The sequence below is a fragment of the Strigops habroptila genome, chromosome 3 (assembly GCF_004027225.2).
Source record: "Strigops habroptila isolate Jane chromosome 3, bStrHab1.2.pri, whole genome shotgun sequence".
Lineage (NCBI taxonomy): Eukaryota > Metazoa > Chordata > Aves > Psittaciformes > Psittacidae > Strigops > Strigops habroptila.
In genome coordinates, this window is record NC_044279.2 from 54,249,749 (window position 1) to 54,268,493 (window position 18,745).

At 42.3% G+C, this 18,745-nt stretch overlaps 1 protein-coding gene and 1 long non-coding RNA gene across 6 annotated transcripts; both read right to left on the minus strand.

Annotated features, from left to right (window-relative positions):
* Nucleotides 1-1,252: 1,252 nt before the first annotated feature.
* CREBL2 (cAMP responsive element binding protein like 2) lies at nt 1,253-15,354 on the minus strand. Of its 5 annotated transcripts, XR_003990749.1 has the most exons (6): nt 15,152-15,337; nt 7,608-7,805; nt 6,320-6,467; nt 3,708-3,771; nt 2,784-2,906; nt 1,253-2,260 (listed from the first exon to the last, which is right to left on the minus strand). XR_003990749.1 is itself a non-coding variant. In XM_030480913.1 (4 exons), exons 1-4 carry the CDS (start codon nt 15,164-15,166, stop codon nt 2,256-2,258), a joined length of 366 nt encoding a protein of 121 aa, XP_030336773.1. In that variant the 5' UTR covers nt 15,167-15,354; the 3' UTR covers nt 1,253-2,255. The 5 variants fall into 5 exon arrangements, 3 of the variants coding, with proteins under 3 accessions (XP_030336773.1, XP_030336772.1, XP_030336774.1); XR_003990748.1 differs by lacking the exon at nt 3,708-3,771; XM_030480913.1 differs by lacking the exons at nt 2,784-2,906; nt 3,708-3,771 and having other exon boundaries at nt 15,152-15,354.
* LOC115605861 lies at nt 8,564-12,414 on the minus strand. The gene is made up of 2 exons (XR_003990750.1): nt 10,611-12,414; nt 8,564-10,272 (listed from the first exon to the last, which is right to left on the minus strand). It is a non-coding gene; the product is annotated as an uncharacterized LOC115605861 (long non-coding RNA).
* Nucleotides 15,355-18,745: the final 3,391 nt, after the last annotated feature.

Here is an 18,745-nt window from a genome sequence, read left to right on the forward strand (position 1 = left end):
CACTGCTGTCGCTAACAGCATTGCTTTCCTCCTGATCATACAGCTAAACAGAACCATATAGAATGGTTCGGTTTGGAAAGGACCTTAAAGATCATCCAGTTCCAATCCCCCTGCCACCACAGGCAGGGACACCTTCCACTAGACCAGGTTGCTCCAAGCCCCGTCCAGCCTGGCCTTGAACACTGCCAGGGATGGGGCAGCCACAGCTTCTCTGGGCAACCTGTGCCAGTGCCTCACCACCCTCAGAGTTAAGAATGTCTTCCTAATGACTGATCTAAACCTACCTTCTTTCAGCTTAAAACCGTTCTCCCTTGTCCTATCCCTACAGGCCCTTGTAATTCTTGTCAGCCCCTTTAGGCACTGGAAGCTGCTCTAAGGTCTCCCCGGAGCATTCTCTTCTCTAGGCTGAACAAGCCCGTCTCTCTCAGCCTGCCTCTAGAGCAGAAGTGCTCCAGCCTTTGGAGCATCTTTGTGGCCTCCTCCAGACTCACTCAAACAGGCCCATGTCCCTCTTGTGTTGGGGGCCCCTGAGCAGTAAGAAGGCTGGAACAAGCAAAAAAAAACGCTCTGCGGAGAGCAGGTATCAGCACTGCTTCTGCTAAGCTGCAAAACAAGAAGCAGGTCCAGAGCTACCAAGGGTGATATTACTAAGAGCTTGTAGTGCAGAAAGGGTATTTACGCTGACGTTACCGAGAGCTTAAAATACAGAAGGGATATTCAGGGTGAGTTGGTGAGTGTGACAGAGCATGTTGCAGACGCAGAGAGAAACAGGCAAATAACCCCTGGTTTTAAGTAGCCCTCTGGAAAAGGAACCCTTGACGGCTTTTGAAAAATAGCTGCCAGGCCACTGGGGGAAGAAAGGAGATTCACAGAACACTATTTTTCTGTAAGGAAAAAGGAATGCATACTGAGAAGTAGATTTCACAGGGGAAAGAAAAAGCCCAGAAATGCGAAGCAGAAAACACTGACCTAGCAACACAGCAGGATCTATGTTTGATAGGGAGTAGGAAAGAATTGTTCTTACACCAGCAGGCGTTTGGAGCATGCCACATAAGGAGATGGTGAAGTTGGAAGACACTGCTGGTATGCTTTAGTACAGGAATACACAGTTGCCAGCACTGTATAACTTGATCAAAATGTATTTTGGAAGTTGCCATGAGAAAGAAGGCATGGAAAAGAGTCACCTTTCATAGCAAGCTACTTCTATTCACATGGAACACTGTCTCATGAAAACACACACTTTACAATCCACTTGTAGTCTTCTACTCACCGATTTATTTCATGAGAATACCTATCAGCTGCAGCGTAGTTAAAAATGTCACCATTACTCACCCTAATATATAAAGATCATATAGAAGAATTGCTTGAAGCAGCGATTAGTGCTAGTAGCATTGACCAGGACAGTTGTGAGTTACAGGCAGACACACAAAAAAGCAGGGGAAACCTTGCACTAGTTATGGAAGCAAAACTTCTACCTCCCAAGTGCTTTTAATGGAGGAAAAAAAGAAACTCAAAGTCAGTTGTTTAGGGGTTTGGGTTTGGTTTGGTTTTTTTTTAATGAGGTGTTACTGAAAATCATTAGCTTGACGACGACAGCATTTTCTAGTTAAAATGTAAAGATAAAGAAAATACAGATAGCAGTATAAATAATATCAAGCAACAGTCTTTGCAGAAATTGCTTAAGGCAATTGCTGTGACTGACACTACAAATTCTACTTCTATATCCACCTATACAGATCTATACGTTCCATAGGTACAGCATCAGTTGAATTTTAGTTCACTGATGCACTATTTGGTATGCAATACCCCAGATTTTACTGCGGATTAGAATCTTCTGTTTTCCCATACAAATTCTGTTTTCCCATTCACAACAGAATTATACAAGAAATTCAGTTACTGACATAACTTACGCAGAAATTAACGCTCAGCAGCACTAAGAGCAGGACACTCACAAGCTGGTGTTCTGCCTTGCTTACCTACAACAGGTATTTCTACATCAGACAATCATCTGTCACTCAGGCTGTAGCTCTTAAGCATAATGAGGACTAGGGTTCTTATTTCAGCTTTTCCTCTGATTTCTCTGCATTTTTAGACTAGTCTCAAACATTTGGTCCTTACATTAACAGTAATTTTATAGCTAATTATAGAGATTATAATTTATTGGAAAGTAGCAAATGGAACTATGATGCCAAATCTCCTTCATCTCTTCATGGGATGCCAGAAGAACTAGCTTCATTATTTATGTAGATTTATCTTCACCCTAAAATGTAAAAGGAAAAAAAGGAAAAATAAGTCACAAGCACTCTCACAAAGCTAGTCAGGTTTCAGCTGTCAAGGAAGAGAAAAGCTTTTTGAAATTTACCTCATACATTATAAAAATGAACACCTCTGATATAAGTCTTTTGAAGAGCACTTATTAGAATACAGATTCTTTGACAAACATTATCATCAGATATGAAAGCAGACTATTTTTTTTCTACATATAATTACAAAATGTTCTCAGGTAATAGACAAGTCAGGAGTCTATGCACAAAGCATATAAACAGCACATAAAAAGACAAGACTTGGTGCATGTTTTTCTTATGAAGTTTCTACTGTCTGGTAAATCTTTGGTTTACATTCTCCAAAAGGATTGTGTAACTGTGTGGTGCTTAGTCCATCAGCATCAACTGAGTTCAGTCTTACTACACCTTTCTGTAGCAGATTTCTTGTGGTGGTGTGAACACCAAATACTACAGACAGCATTTTCTGAAGACTGTGGATAGTTTCCAAAAGATACCCACCTTTAGCTGGGCAAATAGTTCTAGATGACCATTAGATTTCCATGGCAAGTGGGAAAATGAAGCACTTCTAGGCTCATTTCCTTTCTTCAATGTTTGTGAGAGAGAACCAGCTGCACACACTCACTGCAGGAGAAACAGGTGGAAGGCTGTACCCATCTTACACAAAGAGAGGATAAGACTAAACCATCCTCCTTTATTTAGGGTACTGTATGGGACTCCTAGACAGTCCTGGTTATATCACTTCTAGGAACCACCACAATGTGGATGAAGACTGTAAGCACTAGAGTATCAAATGAGCATGAACCACAAATATTTCTGTTAGTTTTCAAGGGGAGCTGCTAGACTTCAAAGTAAAGGACTCCTGAAGATCCACCTAAGGCCAGAACATTTATAACACAGCACGATCTGCCACGTGATGGAAGCCACAGAACTTTATCAAATTAATGATTGTTGCTGGGAATCCTACATTTGTAACGAACTACGGCACCTAGAGCAGGTTTGAGAATTGCAGTTAGAGCCTCCAACTATGTATCACATGTATTTTGGCTTGCAGGACAAACAAGGAAACGGTTTAAGATGATGTAGGCTGTAACACACCTCCTGTTCCATTTGCATGAAGCACAAAGAACCTGTTAGAACATGGATGCCACTGTTCATGACATAGAGCTGGGCCCAGGCTTGCCAAACACAATCCTGTAATGCCAACTGCTGGCTAAGCCAAGAAGCAGGAGCCACCATAATGGGGAACAGATGAAAACTGTTGCTCATCACAATGAGCAATTCCAACTCTCTGTTTCTTCCATAAAAGAAAACTCCCAAGAAGTTTCTTGTTTGATATCACAGAAAGTGACACAAAATAAAAGTGAAGGGAAGAGAGGAAGTAGGGCATTTCTGGTGAGATCAGAGATGCATTTGTCACATTACCTAGTGCTGAGTGGAGCTGTTCTGGTCACGGATACCATAACTCCTCTGCATGTTTTCTACATCCCTGATTCAGAAAGACACTTAAATATACACATAACATTTGGAATATATGTTTAAATACAAGACACAGTTTACATTTGAAACTAGACTGTGTAAGTCTAATTCTAACCAAAAATAATATATTACACTTGTGGCATGATCCTATTACAAAATCCAACTGCAAAGTTCACAGAGTATTCTTCTGGACATCTGGCCTAGGGTTTGGTTTTGTTGGGTTTTTTCCCTCCAGAGAATCCAGAAAAAGGACAGGCAAGCATTCAACATAGAAAAAAAAAATCCCAAAACTTATGGGTTGGGTTTCTTGCTATTTTTCAGGATAAACTGCAGTTCAGAGCTTAAAATACAGGGCAGGGGGACAGGACGAAACCCTCATATCCTCCCCATCTCCGCTTCAGTGTTACTTACCCTTTCATGATAGTTTTCCATGCCTATGCAACATTTCTAGCAATTGCTAACAAAGGACGTGTGTGGAGGGTCTAGAGAATAAACTTAAAACTGTGCTGTAAGGATTAATATATGAGCTCTTAGAATGGAATTCTGAAAATAACTGTGCTGTACAGTATAGCACCTTATTATTTTCAGTGCTTTTGACTAATTCTGAATTGAGATAATGCTAAACAGGCCAAATTATTTCAGTAAAAAGAAGATAATCAGTCTCGCAAAGTCATTCATTATAATATTTATTCTATGAAACAAAGAAGAAAACATGAGATTAAAAAATGTTCTATGCACTTCATATAATACAGAGAAAGACATTACACAACAAAATAGAGGATAAGCAAGCAAAATCCCCACTGAAAATCCTGAGAGCTCCACTCTCCACATCGCATCATATCAATGCAAAAAGCATATACAGGAGAAAGAGAGGTCTAAAGAAAGTAGCAGGTTATCTGTCAATATCTAGGATGAGCAAGACTCAAGACTTTGCCATCACCTTTCTTACCATAAAACCAAACTGATGCAACTTGTTTTCCTTGCTACCAACTCTTGGCATTATCTTTGGCTGGGAAACAAGGGCAGCATAGCAAAATTCTTATTAAGTTGCAGTCTAGAAAGATACTAGGGCTGAAAGTGTAGGTAGATAGAGAAAGATAGCAGGGCATGATGGGTGGGAAGAGATTGCAGCTGTTCCACTGCTAGAAACAAGGCAGAGGGACATGCTTTGACTATCTTACCAGGAGCACAAGGGGTGGGAAATACATCCTGCGAAAAGAAGTATGGGCAGAGAATATATCTAGTGTCTCTCCTCAATCACATAGAAGACATGCTACATTATAAAAGGATGCTGAGAGCAACGTCTTTATTTAGGTTACAAATTACATTATTATAAACCTTATTGCTGAAAGCTTTTGATCCAGTTCCTTCTCCTCAACCTACAATACTGCATTTGGCTTTAGCAAAGCTGTTATGAGATCCTCCTCTTGCTTTTATTTTACAGAACCTCTCAGACTCCCACAATGGTTATCAACCACATAACTACAACCACAAAGCCTGTCTAATTCTGGGCTCTGACACAAAAGCAGCCCCCATCTCTTACTGAGAATGCCCAAAAGCTGCCATAGTTGTATTTGGGGAGGGTGGTGTAGAGAAAGGAAGAACAAGGCTCTGCTTACACAAACACCTATTACCCCAGAAGCCCCACTCCACGCAGGCTTAGGAACACCATAATCAAGTAGTTGCATGTGGGGAGGAACAAAGAGAAGACAGCGGGCTGGGATCCTTCCCCCTGCATCTGGGGATGCATCCACTTCTCTCACAACAGCATTCTTCTGCTAGCTACCAAGCTACCTCTGCTGCAGTGCGGAAGGTTCTGCATTGGCCTCCTGTGAATGATGCACCATGGGGGAAGATTGTTACAGTTACAGATGTGGTTTCACATTTCTTCAAAACATAAAGCTAGGAATTCCTATTTTTAAAAAAGTACAGCAAGTGTAATTTAACCTTTCATATGAAATACTACAAAATTAGAAGACGTGAGATATAGAATTGCCCATGCTACACCTTAACTGTTCCTCTGCATGTACAGATTAGGAATATGACTTTATATCACATGATCTTTTCACCTTTCAATCCCCAGAAGAACCTAATTTCATTCCCCGGACAAGAACAAATGAGGCACAAAGAAGACTCCAAAGGAAATCCCAAGTCCAGTAGTTCTCACTTTTGAGTGCTTGCAGCTAGAATAATGTTTTCTTCATGGAGTTTTTAAAATTCAATTATGTTTTATGTGCTCCATTTACCTTGCATGAGGAAAACAGAAAATGCTGTAAAAGATTAAGGTCTCAGGTCTTCACAGGTCTCCACAGGCCTTGGTGAAACACAGAGATTGAGTCTTCTTTTAAAATTAGCTGCCCAGCTTCCTAGCTAGTGTAATTTCTGTGTTGTTCATGTAAACATTACACAGAGTCTTTGTACCACCCACTGAGCTCTTTGCTTCAATCAACTATTTGTGCCCAAAAGCACATCCTTATGTTTCTTCCTACACCACAGCCATCCTCCTACACCACAAAAGATGTAACAAAATAGGAATTAATCATAAGCTGCATACTTACAGGGATTGCTGCTGTTTGCTTCTGTCTTCCCAGCCTTGGTGAGTTTTGTTGAGTTCTGCTGTGTTTTGCCTTGCTCCTCTCCAGTTAGCAGGGCTTTTATTTCAGAGGGGATTTTCCCTTGGTCCATCACCATGCACCACTGCTTGTACTGAAATATACAAACACATTAGGCATTAGCAAACTGCTAGGATCACATTAGCAGACAAAACAGAACTCTAATCTTCACCTTCCGGTATATTCATTTAAGGTTTGAATTTACTGGGCTGAAGCCTCTTTCAAAACTGCAGAGCACTAATGAGCCTAAGCACGTGTCCATGGTTGCATACCTGTCCTCAGTAAATCCAGTTTCAGGCAACAAACTGCTACTTGGTGGCAATACTAGACAGAATACTGTAATCATTAAACAATATGGAACACTTTGTGCATTTTCTCGCTGCTGCCATGCCAGAATACCGTTCCAGTTCATGGCCTATTAAAAACAAGTATTTCACATGACTCTGGGGCTGACTGACTATTAAGAGGGCCTTTCTGATTGTGCAAGGCACAGTTATAGCACATGTGCCTTATTCCTACTTCCCTCATCTTGAATTCTTTACTCACAAACCCTGAAGCGCACCAAAAAAAACTATGGTCAGTTGACTGACTTTCCACCCAATCCTAACCCTATTCACTTGTGATTAACCCTGCCTGTTCAAACAAACCTAGTGCAAGGTCAAGACAACAGCCTCAGCTCCAGCGGAATTTCAATGGCATCTCAATATCACTGAGGAGCAGAGTCTTTGTTTCCAGATGAAACATTCTCTTGGGTTAATGCAGCTTATTTGGCCAAGACACCCATCTTATACGTGCTAGAACACAAGACAGCTGTGCAATCAACTACACAGAGAGTATGCTGCAAGAATCAACCTCCCCAGCAGAGACAACCATCTGTGGGAAGCAATGACTCACTGTGGATATATGTTCCCCCCTTGATATATTAACACATCTCTTTCCACCCTCTACCTCCTTCTACCTCTGTGAGACGTTTTCCAAAACAAACACTTCAAAGACGACAGACTCATATGCGATGGCACTTTCTTTGCTTGCTTCAAGTTCAAAACCAGCAGATAACTTATGACATGAGCTTTGTATTCAAAATAGACAAATAGCCGAATACATCTGTTACTGATGTTTTGATACCTTATGGCTAGCCAAATCCCACTCTCAGTCACAGTGATTTTGAGAACAAGCGTCCACGAGGACAGGTCCCAAATAATATTGAGGGTTAGGTTAAATGACAGTTTCTTACCATCTCAAGCTCTTCTCTGAGAGCGCAGATGGCTCGCTCTCTGCTCGAAACCAGCTCTTCCAGGTACTGGTACCTCAGCTTCTTCCTGGCTCTGCACTCTCTTGCACTCTGACGACTTCTTTCAAGTTTCGCCTTCAAGTCTATCTTGGCTGGTTTACGACCTCGCTTGCCTGGTTTCTTTACCTTGCCTCCAACCACCTGGAAAGGAAGGGTACAGTAAAGATCCTGTTCTGCAAAGGTAATGCTGTAACCATGTCACTGTGCCTACCAGATGTCTCAAGTAGAAAATCATGCATATGCTTTCACTGATTCTGGAGTGATAGAGGAAGTAAGGGTGCTGATGTATGAAGTTTTCAGTGACAACATCAAAAACAAGAGAGAGATACAATTTCATAGTGAAGTCAGTGCTTAAGCAGTCCTATTGTAAATGCTACTAATCTGATTTGTAGGAGCTCCACAGAACGGTTGAGGTTGGCAGGGACCTCTGGACATCACGTGGTTCAAACTCCCCTCCCAGCTCAAGCAGGGCCACCTAGAGCCAGCCGCACAGGACGGTCTCCAGATGGCTTTTGAATATCTTCAAGGAGATTCCTTGAAGCCCTCTGGTCAACCTCTGCCAGTGCTGAGTCACCCTCACACCAGGTACCACTCAAGAGGGCCTGTCTCAGTCTACTTGCCAGCTCTAGAAATATTATATTATGGAGTTTAACACTTTAATTTGAAAAAAAAAAGAGAAATATTTATTTATATCAATATAATCCAAAACTTAGTTTTGTTGCAATTAAATGACTGTAGTTTCAGCCTACTTTAAAAATGCAACTTGTCAGAATTACCCATTAGCCATCTGAGCTTCCTCAGTCCCAATTTTTTTCAAGAGTCTTCTGAGGAATTCTACTAAATAGGGAACTCAGTTACACTGAGTCCTGCCTCTGCTGCCTCTGTTCCAGTTGTACTTATCCACTCTGCCCATGTTTACCTTCAAAATGTTATTACACAGCCTGGCAAACTGTCTCCTCACACCTCTTTGCGCAACCTATCCCCATATTCAACACTCCCCAGTGCTTAATTTAGATCTTCCTTGCAGAAATGTAACCCCATAGTTTCTTGTCCTATGGAGTGCAAATTTGGCAATCATTTTCTCCTCCTCCTTTGTGGCTCCTTTTTACAGGTCTGAAAGCTTCTATTGCTACAAATAAAAAAAGAAGAGTTTCCTCAATGTTTACGCTATGCTTCCCCACCCAAATATTCTACTCTTAACATGAGACCATGGCACAAGAGTTAAAGTCTTAAATATGGGCTGAAACTTAGTACACTGGCCATCAGATAGCATCACCCTGTAAAAGCATTACATCAGCCACACACCCCACCTCCCCTCTGAAGTGAGGATTTCTCTTTATTTGCATTCTGACCACACTGTTTGAATGGAGGGGGTGTGGAGAAACACACCTAACACACACCTACATACAAGAATTTCACTGCTGGCTTCGTGTTCCACCATACTGTATACAGATGAGACTTTTTCTAACAGGCAGTGTTCAAAATATCAGAGTTCATCATAAAAAAGGCACTTTTAACTGTGTAATACTACAAAACAAGTCAGCTTCGACATTCAAAGAAATCACTTGTTCTACAAACTTAGCAGGCTGCAATAGAAACAATAACATAGTGAACTGATGTGTTAGAATGGAGGAAAAAAAAGATTATACAATTGAGCCTATTCTCTTTGGAAAGTGAGTCAACAATCACATGCCAACATAATTCTATCCTCTCTATATAGCCTCTCCTAATTTATTCAGGAGTAGCTGCCCACCATAGGCAAACGGAGGAACAGAAAGTACTTAATGGACATCTAGTGATAATGAAACAAACATAAGACATTCAGAAAAGCAAAGGAAAAAAAAAAAAAATCAAGCTCTTTAAGATTTGAGCTGCTGAACACAGTTTGAATAATCCATTCACTCCACCAAGGTGTTCTCCTTAAGATCCTCTAGTTGAGATACTATATTCACCAAAGCAGGACAAAACTAACCAGCCACGGCCAAGGAGGAAAGAAGCTCCAAAGAAAGGAAAGTGATTGTCCCCTTTTGGGCATGACAAGCACAGCTCTGTCCTCTCATGGAACCACACTCATATTTATGCGTGGTGTCTTTTATAGTCCTAGCTCAGCAGGAGTTAGAAATATACACAGTCTTCCCAGGAGGGGCTGTAGGTACTCACAATTGCCATCTATTATTACTTACACTTGAAAGATTTCTTGATATTACTTCATACACTACAGCCAAAGTACTTCAGTTCTCAAAGACTTTTAGTACCTGAGGGGTTTTTGTGTCAATGCAAGGTAGTTTCAAGACAATCTTTGAATTCAAGAGGCAGATAAGGTCTGGTAAAGACATACACTCTAGCTCTCCTAAAAAACCTTTGCCACTCTTGAGTTCTGACCCTCTAGAAGAGTGAGCTAGCACTCAAGATCAGAGTCCCAGCATACCACGTACTGCTGTATGAACAAAACAGTAACTCAAGTCTTAGTCCCACACAGGAGCATCTCACAGCCATGCTCTTTCACCAGAACCTCAGGCTGGGCAATAGTTGCTACCACTCTTTGTTTCTCCCTACCAACAACTTAAAGCTACTGGCAAATAGCACCCAACCTTTCCCCAGCCAGCATCTGGGGCAAGCGCTGGGAATGAAAGCCACAAACAAGCAGCACAGCTTCACAGCAATTAAATCCATCCAACACTGCAATCCCATAAAATAATTTCTTTTTAAGGATCTATTATTTTAAAGTATCTTATGTATATTTATATGCAGCTGGTGCCTTTTTTAAGGTGGGGTAACATCAACACAGAAAACATACAAATGGCAAGGGAGAGTGGATTTTTACACCAGTAAGATACCAAGTGAGCTCATACAAACTGAGTTTAAAAGCATGGGTTTTATGGACAGATCTAGAGACGCCGGCACAAAACAGTCAAAGGCACTTCGCAGTTTGCGAAGAAATTAGACATTGGCGTAGACTGCTTTGCACATTGAAAATGCATTCTTGATCCACCATTATCAATTAATTGTTTTCCCTTTAGTCCCTCTGAAGAGCTTTCTACAGATAGGTGCACTAATTGCTTTCTCTCCCCCAAGATCTTTTACCACTGCAGCACCACACAAGATCTCTTATGGGAGGAAGAAGGCTTGTACCTCTTGGGTCACTGCTTGCCAATGCTCCAACCACCAGGACTATGGAAATAATGAAAAGCTTCCTTCCAGCTCTGACTTTAAGCAGTAAAACCCTAATAATCTGCCTTCATGCCACCCTGAAAGACTCATACTGTCTTCATGGCTCCTGAACTGGAGTTCCCCATACCCTTATGCGTCACCCTGTACAGCTAGTTTAGTAAGCAATTTAATCAAACCCTGCATCCTAAACAATTTCTTACTCAACAATATTTAGAAGCTCATTCTGTAACCCTAAGCAATGCAGCTGGGGAAAAAAAGTAGGCCTGACAAACCGTTTGCCACCATCCCACGTCCCCAGCTTCTAGTCATGTTTGCCTGCTCAGCTGCCATGCTTATGTGACAGAAAGAAGACAAAGCAGAAGTGCTAGTTGATGTTGAAGATGGCAACAGACCAAGAAAAAACAAGCAAGCAAACATTTTTTTACTCCCTTTATATTCCTCTAGAGTTTATAAAAGGATGTGATCTATTAGCATTCAGCAGTCAGGATTTGGGGTTCTTTTCAGGGAGCCACATGCAATCAAGACCCAGAACGACATTAATCATAGAATCTGTCATAGAAATATTAATAATGGCATGCATTTGTCAGAACTCTGACCAACCTCCTATTCCAGTTCACTCAGACTTCAGAAAATAGGAAAACGTAACTCCCCCCCCTTTAATACAGTACTTGGATCGTAACATCATTCTTGCTTGGCATCAGGGTTCGGGTAGAAAATTATTTGACCTGGAATTGGAAATAGCTGCAATTACTTGCCCCAATAAAGAAAAAGCTCTCAGATTTCTGGATTTTTTTTTTTACTAGAGGGATTCAGCAGATCTCTACAGAAGCACTGCCAGATTGCATGACAGAGAGGTCCTCCTTAGGAAGGAGACACATGCATAATGTGGCTACTAGCATTCACAACCCCAAGGAACTGAGCCACTCGGCTAGAAGATTGTGATAAAGCTGGCCTCACCATGACATCACCAGGTTTGCAACAATTTGGCAGAATAAAACAATACTATCTGAAGCACTGTCTAGCACTACATCTCAGCAGTGCTGAGATTGCATTGACCAGTTCAGCACCTTCCAGCAGCTCTTCGTTCTTTCTCTGATAAACAAGACACTCTTAAGTGCTCCACCAACCCACGTACTTGAAATCCAGCTCAAGGAATCACCTTAAGCAGACTCTTGGTTGCATTGCTGGCTAAAGGTCTGCAGAATTTAACTTAGCATATAGTTGATGATAATCTCACCTATAAAAGCTGAAATCAGAGAGACACTTTCTTTTGCTTATTAAATTAAAAAATACCATTTAAAATATAGTATTTGTCTCAAAAAATCACTTCTTGAAACTCTATCTACTCATTCATGTTTTGGCTCAGTCCGTATAGGGGAATTGAAACAAGCACAAGGATTTGAGATCTACTCTTTTAAAAATCTAAAGAGTGGACTGCTTTATTGTCATCAGAACTGGGTAACAAAAGGTTTTCCTGTCTACTTTTTTACCTTCCTTTGTATACCCAACACATGTAAGTAGCTGACTTGATCTAGCAAAAGATTTTAAGAAGCTGTTGGATGTAGGGTACATTCTGGCAATACTTCCATGAGTAATTAATTTCTCATGGGTAGAAACGAGTGACAGAATTTCTCCTTTCTCCTGTGCCCAAATACTTCAGAGGTATGCAAGTGTTATTTTGACAGAGATTAATTGCCAAGGAACACCTACATCACTACACTCTTTCCCTTACACAACCAATGGCTCAAACCACAGCAAGGAGAAGTGAGACCAGTACCTGAACAAGCCCTAGTTTCAGAGCAGCTCTATAGAAGAAAGAAAAGGTTGTATTTTGGGTTTGGTTGGGGGGTTTTCCTGTGAATAATTTAAGAACATGCTACAAAACTGGAACAGAGAAGCGTTCTACATCTGACTTTCAGATATTCTACCTCTCCATTTATTTCTTACTATTTCCTTCCCATTTTGAGGAATGGGTTACAACGAACTATTTTTCTAATGCTCTTAAACCAGGTAAGGCTAAATTATATTGCACTAAGAATTTGGGAAAACGTAACAGCCTGCAAGCCCAATTCTAAATTCTTTATGAAATTCAGATGAAGCAAAACACTGAACTTGAGTGGATGTAGCTATAGAATGGTTACTTCACTACTAACGTAATCTAGTCATCTCAGTTTCTACAGCGAAATTCTCTTCACAGTCACATTTGTTCAATTCACAGTTAGGACTCTCTGAACAGGCCAGACAACCCTCTCAAGTAAGGAGGAAAACGTGACTCAGTGAACTTTTAGAAGATATCAAGGACAAGCTGGCTCAAGCTGCAAGACCACACTGGCTATAAGATGAAGTATAAATAGTGCTTGCCTCATCCTGACACAACAATATGCAGTGGGAAGAGGCCTCCCAAGAGAAATGGCATCTCTTGAATGGAGCCACCAAGCCCTTAGTGCAACCTGCAGCCTTATGAACTTGTTCTGAAAGGAACCACAGCCTTTCAGAACAACTACAGAGAAGCCTTTCAGAGCAGTGGGCACTAATATCAGCTATTTTCAGTAGAAGATCCAATATCACCTGAGGTTATTACCTAATGAAAAACCTGCTGAGGTAACAAAGATATTCAAAGCTTTCCTTAGGTACAGCCACACTCAGTAGTTCTGGGCTGGACTCTTCTCAATGCCACTGTCCTCGCAAGTATCTGGGCGGTAAGTTTTAAGTCAAAACGTCACACTAGGAAACTGTAGCTGAGATTGTAAGATAGAAGGAGTAGATACTCCACTCTGTTTGCCTTTTTTTTTTTTTTTTTGCCCTTCACTCAACATCAATTCTCCTAAGGAAAAAAAAAAAAGGCACAAAGACTTATCTTACTGGGTGAAAAGATTTAGTTTATTTAGTAAACATGTCCAACAACACTTCAGGAAAAAAAAAAAAAAAAGGCAGATTATTAGGTCTCCACAAGACACAACAATAGATAAAAAAATATTTTATAAATGAAAAATTTGGAAGTTATCTGTTACCAGTGAGTTAATTCTGATACAGGAGAAATTAAACGTTCTTAACACTAAAAGAAATAAAACCCATCTTATACTCACAAATTGTATATGCCTCCAGAATTACATCTTCTAGATCTTCTAAACTACTGCTCCTATGATATAAACTTTCCTGCAGTTCTGGCATTTGGTTGACTTTAGTGATGCTGATTCCTCCCACCTTCCTTTGCAGCTTTCAGGCAGACTCAATAAAACCAAATAGTATACACGTTAAATTGGCAAATCATCATGAACCTTTCAAATACTTATGGTCCATTCTGTGGATCTTCTATACCGACAAATTATTGATCATTTCTAAGTTTCTTAGATTTATTCCCTAAGAAATTACATCAAGTATTTTTTCCTCCTTTGAATTAAGGCAGATCAGCACAGGCAATGCAATTTTGCTTTACTAAAATTCAAATGGGAAGAAAACCAGGTAGCTTGAGAACAGATAAGGTACCAGAGGCTTATGACTACCACATGACCAGTTTTAATACTCAAGCCAAGGTCAGAGTTCATTCCAAGTCAGAAAACAACTGCCTCACAGCTTACCTCACGTGTGGTTTCACCTAGCTTAGATCCCCAGGAGTGAGCTATCTCCAACACAAAACCCAGGATACTACCATAACCACTCTAGTGATCTGGAACACCCAAACTCAACAGGGAGCTTCACTTGTCAAATGCTGCAGTGAGTGGACACAGCAGTTACTTTCTCGGTCCTCACACATGCCCTGTAGGTCCTGCTCTAGGGGCACCCTGGTGCTAGCAAGTGGAAGAGGTATTCCTTGTGCATCTTCTGATGTTTCACTCTGCTTAAATAGAAGACCTGCACCTTCAGGGATGCCACTGTGCTGCTCTCATAAGCAGATGCAGGAAGAATCAAAGCACCAGCACCCATTACAAGGCTGCAGCCGAAGCTCCTACGGAGGTGCTACAGAGGCATGATCCACCACACCAGACCAGTAGCCTCTGGCCCGTTCCTGGAGCTCTGAGGAAAAGCCAGCAGCAGCATCCAAGCGCTGTACTCCAAGGCAGGCAGCAAGTGAAGAGAACCAAGGGGACAACCCCTCCTTCCTACCAACAGCAACCATAGGCCTTCAAGAGAACACTTCAGATAAGTTGACTTCAGAAGCCTTTAGCGGGAGCACTCCCCTCCCTCGCAGCTCCCTGCCCATTCACTGTTGCGGGGGCTCACATCACACACTTGAACACCGCTTGGAACTTGAACCCGCCGGAGTCAGGCGCAGGAGGGCCACCCGGGCTCCCTGCACCGCCGAGCCGGCCCCTTACCTTGCTGTCATCCATGTGCGCCGCCAGCCCCGACCCCGCACCGCCGCAGCCCTGCCCGGGGAGCACCCCGGAGCCGCCAGCCCCGGCGCACACGGGCACTCACAGCCCGGCAGCGCAACCCAAGGCCGCCGCCATCGCCCGCCGCCCGGTTTGTTTACAGCCGCCCGCTCCGCCCGGCGCTGGGCGGCCCGGACAGCGGCGGCGGCGCGGGGCCCGCTGGGAAGTGTAGTCTTGCCGGGTCCCGCCGCCATGGGCCCCTTCAGAGCTGGAAGCAGAAAGGACTACAACTCCTAGCGGACCCTCGGGGCGAGGCGGAGAGCGGCGCCGCCATCGGTCCCCGCCCCGGGGTGGAGGGAGGACTACACTTCCCGAAGGCCGCTGCCGGCCTGCGCCCGGCGGCCCCGGCCTGTTCCTCAGCCACCGCCGGCGCGGGTGGTGACCCCGGAAGGCCTCTCCTGCCTCCACCCGTCAGTGGGGGCAGCTGTAGGTTCTGATCCTAACTGTAACCCCAGTTAAAGCGGTGCCTCCTCCTCGAGTCCGAGCTCGCTGGTGCACCTGACTGCTGTGGTGACTTGTTACAGAGCTACTAGGATTCCAGCTGAGCGGCCGTGTAATGGCTTGAGCATTAAAATAAACCAAACAAAAAAAAAAAACCCAACCCAGCAAATGAAGTTTTCTGCTGTTGTTTGCCTTGCTTTGCGCTCCGAGTTCCTGAAGGCTGAACTGCGGCTTCCTGGTCACTGGGACACTGTGGTGTACTGGGCCTGTGATCGAGAGCCACCCCAAGCAAGAAGCAGTCCCTTTAATACTTTGAGGAACACCGGGTTTCCCCTCCTTTTCATTTTGGTTAATTGAATGGTTCTGATGCAAAGCCAAGCTGTGCCTCGTAGTGTCCCCCTCACTACCCCTCCCCCAGGTCCCTTAAAATGAGGCCCCTGCTTGCTCAAAAGACGCATGTACGTACCCCAGTGAACAATTCTGTAAACTCGGCCTGTGTTTCAAGATCACAGTGAAACCTGAAGCTAGGCATGTTTCATGTTGCTGCATGTTCCTTTTTATTCATGCAACCCTATTCACAAGAGTTTCCCATGACTTAATCTCTCTTACATGCAATTGTTAGGGCTAAAGGCTTTGTCACGGGATTTTCCCCCTGAATCACAGAGCTTCCTCTTGGAGGGATATGCTCTCTGGATGGCAGAGACAAAGCACTTTTAGAAGCTTTTTATTTTTCTATAAGTTTATGTGCTTCTCAGTTGTCGAAGACCAGTTTGCACGCTGCTTCCTATTTGCCTGTCCAAAACCGATGAATCAGTTCTTGCAACTCTGCCCCTGAAGAAACAATAATGAAGTTCAGTATGTTAAACAGGAGGCATCAGCTAATAAAGTGGAAGGAATAGCTCACTATGAGCTTGCCTAGGTTGTCTCCTGTGATCCCCTCCCCCACCTTTGCCTCCAAATTCTTGAAGAAGGTGGTGAGGCGCCTCATACCGCCTTTGGCACTATCCTGGGGCCATAAAGCTGGCTTTAAAAGCCAGTTGGGGGTTTCCCTGGTGAAGGGAAATATTGAGTGGCAAAGAGCCAACATAGCTCGCTTAGGCAACCCTCTGTTGCAACATGAGTGGAGGAAGGAGATTAGACAGAGACCTGATGCTGATTCAGAAAGGCCAGAATCCTTTTAACCAGCAAATTAAAGTTATAGCTGCATCTTTTCCTTCCACTAGATTACCCCACACTACCCATTCTACTTTGTATCACTTAAGAAGCAGAGCTCTCAGCTTCAGACCAGGATAAGCACAAGTTCCCTGCCTAAATACTTAAGAACTTCAATATTTTAGCACAGAACAACTCAAAATAGGCATTTCAGTCTGCTTTTCCACTATAGCTGTACTGTCCTCCTGGATGAATATGAACATGTATGTTCAATGGAAGCCTGTCACAAAGAACAGCTGTGAATAGAACTGAATAATATATATAAGCCCATATATATAACACATAAGCTTATGATGCTTTAAACTGATTTAACAGCTAGAAGAAAGTACTTCTTTACACAGCAAACAGAGAACTCTTGGAGTTTACTGCCACAGGACACTGTAAGGCAGAGAGTGCAGCAGGTTCAAAAAAGGATTAGGCAGATTTATGTTTCATAAACAGCTACTAAGGGGATGTATTCTCTACCATCCCTAATCTAACAGTTCAGGATATGGGGATGTATGAGGGGAGCAAAGCACAGAAAAAGGCCAAGTTCACATATCCTCCCTAAGAAGCACCTCCTCCTGCCATTCCCAGAGACAGAATAATGAACTAAATGGACCCATGGTCTGACCCAGCAGAGCTTTTCTTGCTTTCATGTTGCCTAATAAGTCACCATTTTGACCCCCAAAGACTCACAGGTGAGTTAAGAGTTTTAAGTAAAACTTCCTTGGTTAAAGTAAAGGCAGATGATATATATACTAGACCAACTATCCTGACTAATTGCCATAATTACTTGCCAGGAAAAATGCCAGGTTACTGGTTTTCCTCATATATGATGATTCCTAAGTGATTCTCTGAGACATCCTGATGGTTTTATTGCTAAACAATAGTGATGCACACCAAGGAAACACTATCTTTTACACTACCCAATGTCACAAGTGTGTTATGCAATGACTACTGGCAGTTCCCTGCTCAAATTAATTGTATTTATTAAAAGAAAGGTTGTACTTCTGAGATCCAGAAGGACTTTGAGATACATAAATAAACTGGGTTCGGTGATCAGGCAGTAGTTTAAAAATCACTGCTTATGTCAGTGTGACTAAAAAAGGGTGATTTTGCACTATGTGCTCGTATTTGCAGCGATGTCCACACATCCCAAAGAGGTGTTTATTCTCTCTGGAACTGTAAATGTTATAATTCAGGCAAATGGAAATCTGTTTCTCTGAGAGCCTGCTTGAAATAAGAAGAAATCTTGCAGCCTGTTGATATCATGACTCAGAATTTTGATGAAATAGCTTCACTGTCCATTTGTGGAGTCTTTGCAGGCTCAGAGCCTTTGAGATCAGTTCATTCATGGATGAGAAAACAAGGATGCGGTTAAGATACTTTCTTGTTTGTTTTCCAAACGTACTGAGATGCCAATTGCTTTAATAGAGATGCTGACTCTATTGTTAGCATTTCTAGGGAAGGATTGTACAACTACAGCCTGTCTTTCAATCCCTTCATTTATATTTTTTTTTTTTCAGAAACAATAAAGAAATTGCGTTTTCTTATACCGTTTAATCTGATACCCAAGAAACATTTCTGGAAATACAAGCAGAAACTTTGTCTTCCAGTTTTTAGACTCTGTTGATACTGAGACAGAGAACACCCTCAACTTGTCATTTGTACCCATCAGCTAAATTATTTGTCACAGGGGAATGGCAAAAAATGTTTATTTACATAACATTATGTATCTTTTGTTGCTTATATAACTAAGATAAAAGTATACCAGTGCTGCTTTTTTACACTAGAGAAATAAGCTATGTATGCTAAAGCTCTGAACAACCTGGTGGTAAACCCATGAACAGCACATGCTAACAAGTAGTGATTGATCACCTTGTTGGTATGATTAAAAGAAGA

Bases quoted from the DNA above. Each gene is read 5' to 3' on its own strand.
- CREBL2 (XM_030480912.1), bottom strand. The intron at 6,468-7,607 runs GTAAGAAACTGT...TGTATATTTCAG, and splicing joins TCAGAGAAGAGCTTGAGATG to TACAAGCAGTGGTGCATGGT. The intron at 2,907-6,319 runs GTAAGTATGCAG...TTTCTCCTGCAG, and splicing joins AGCAAACAGCAGCAATCCCT to TGAGTGTGTGCAGCTGGTTC.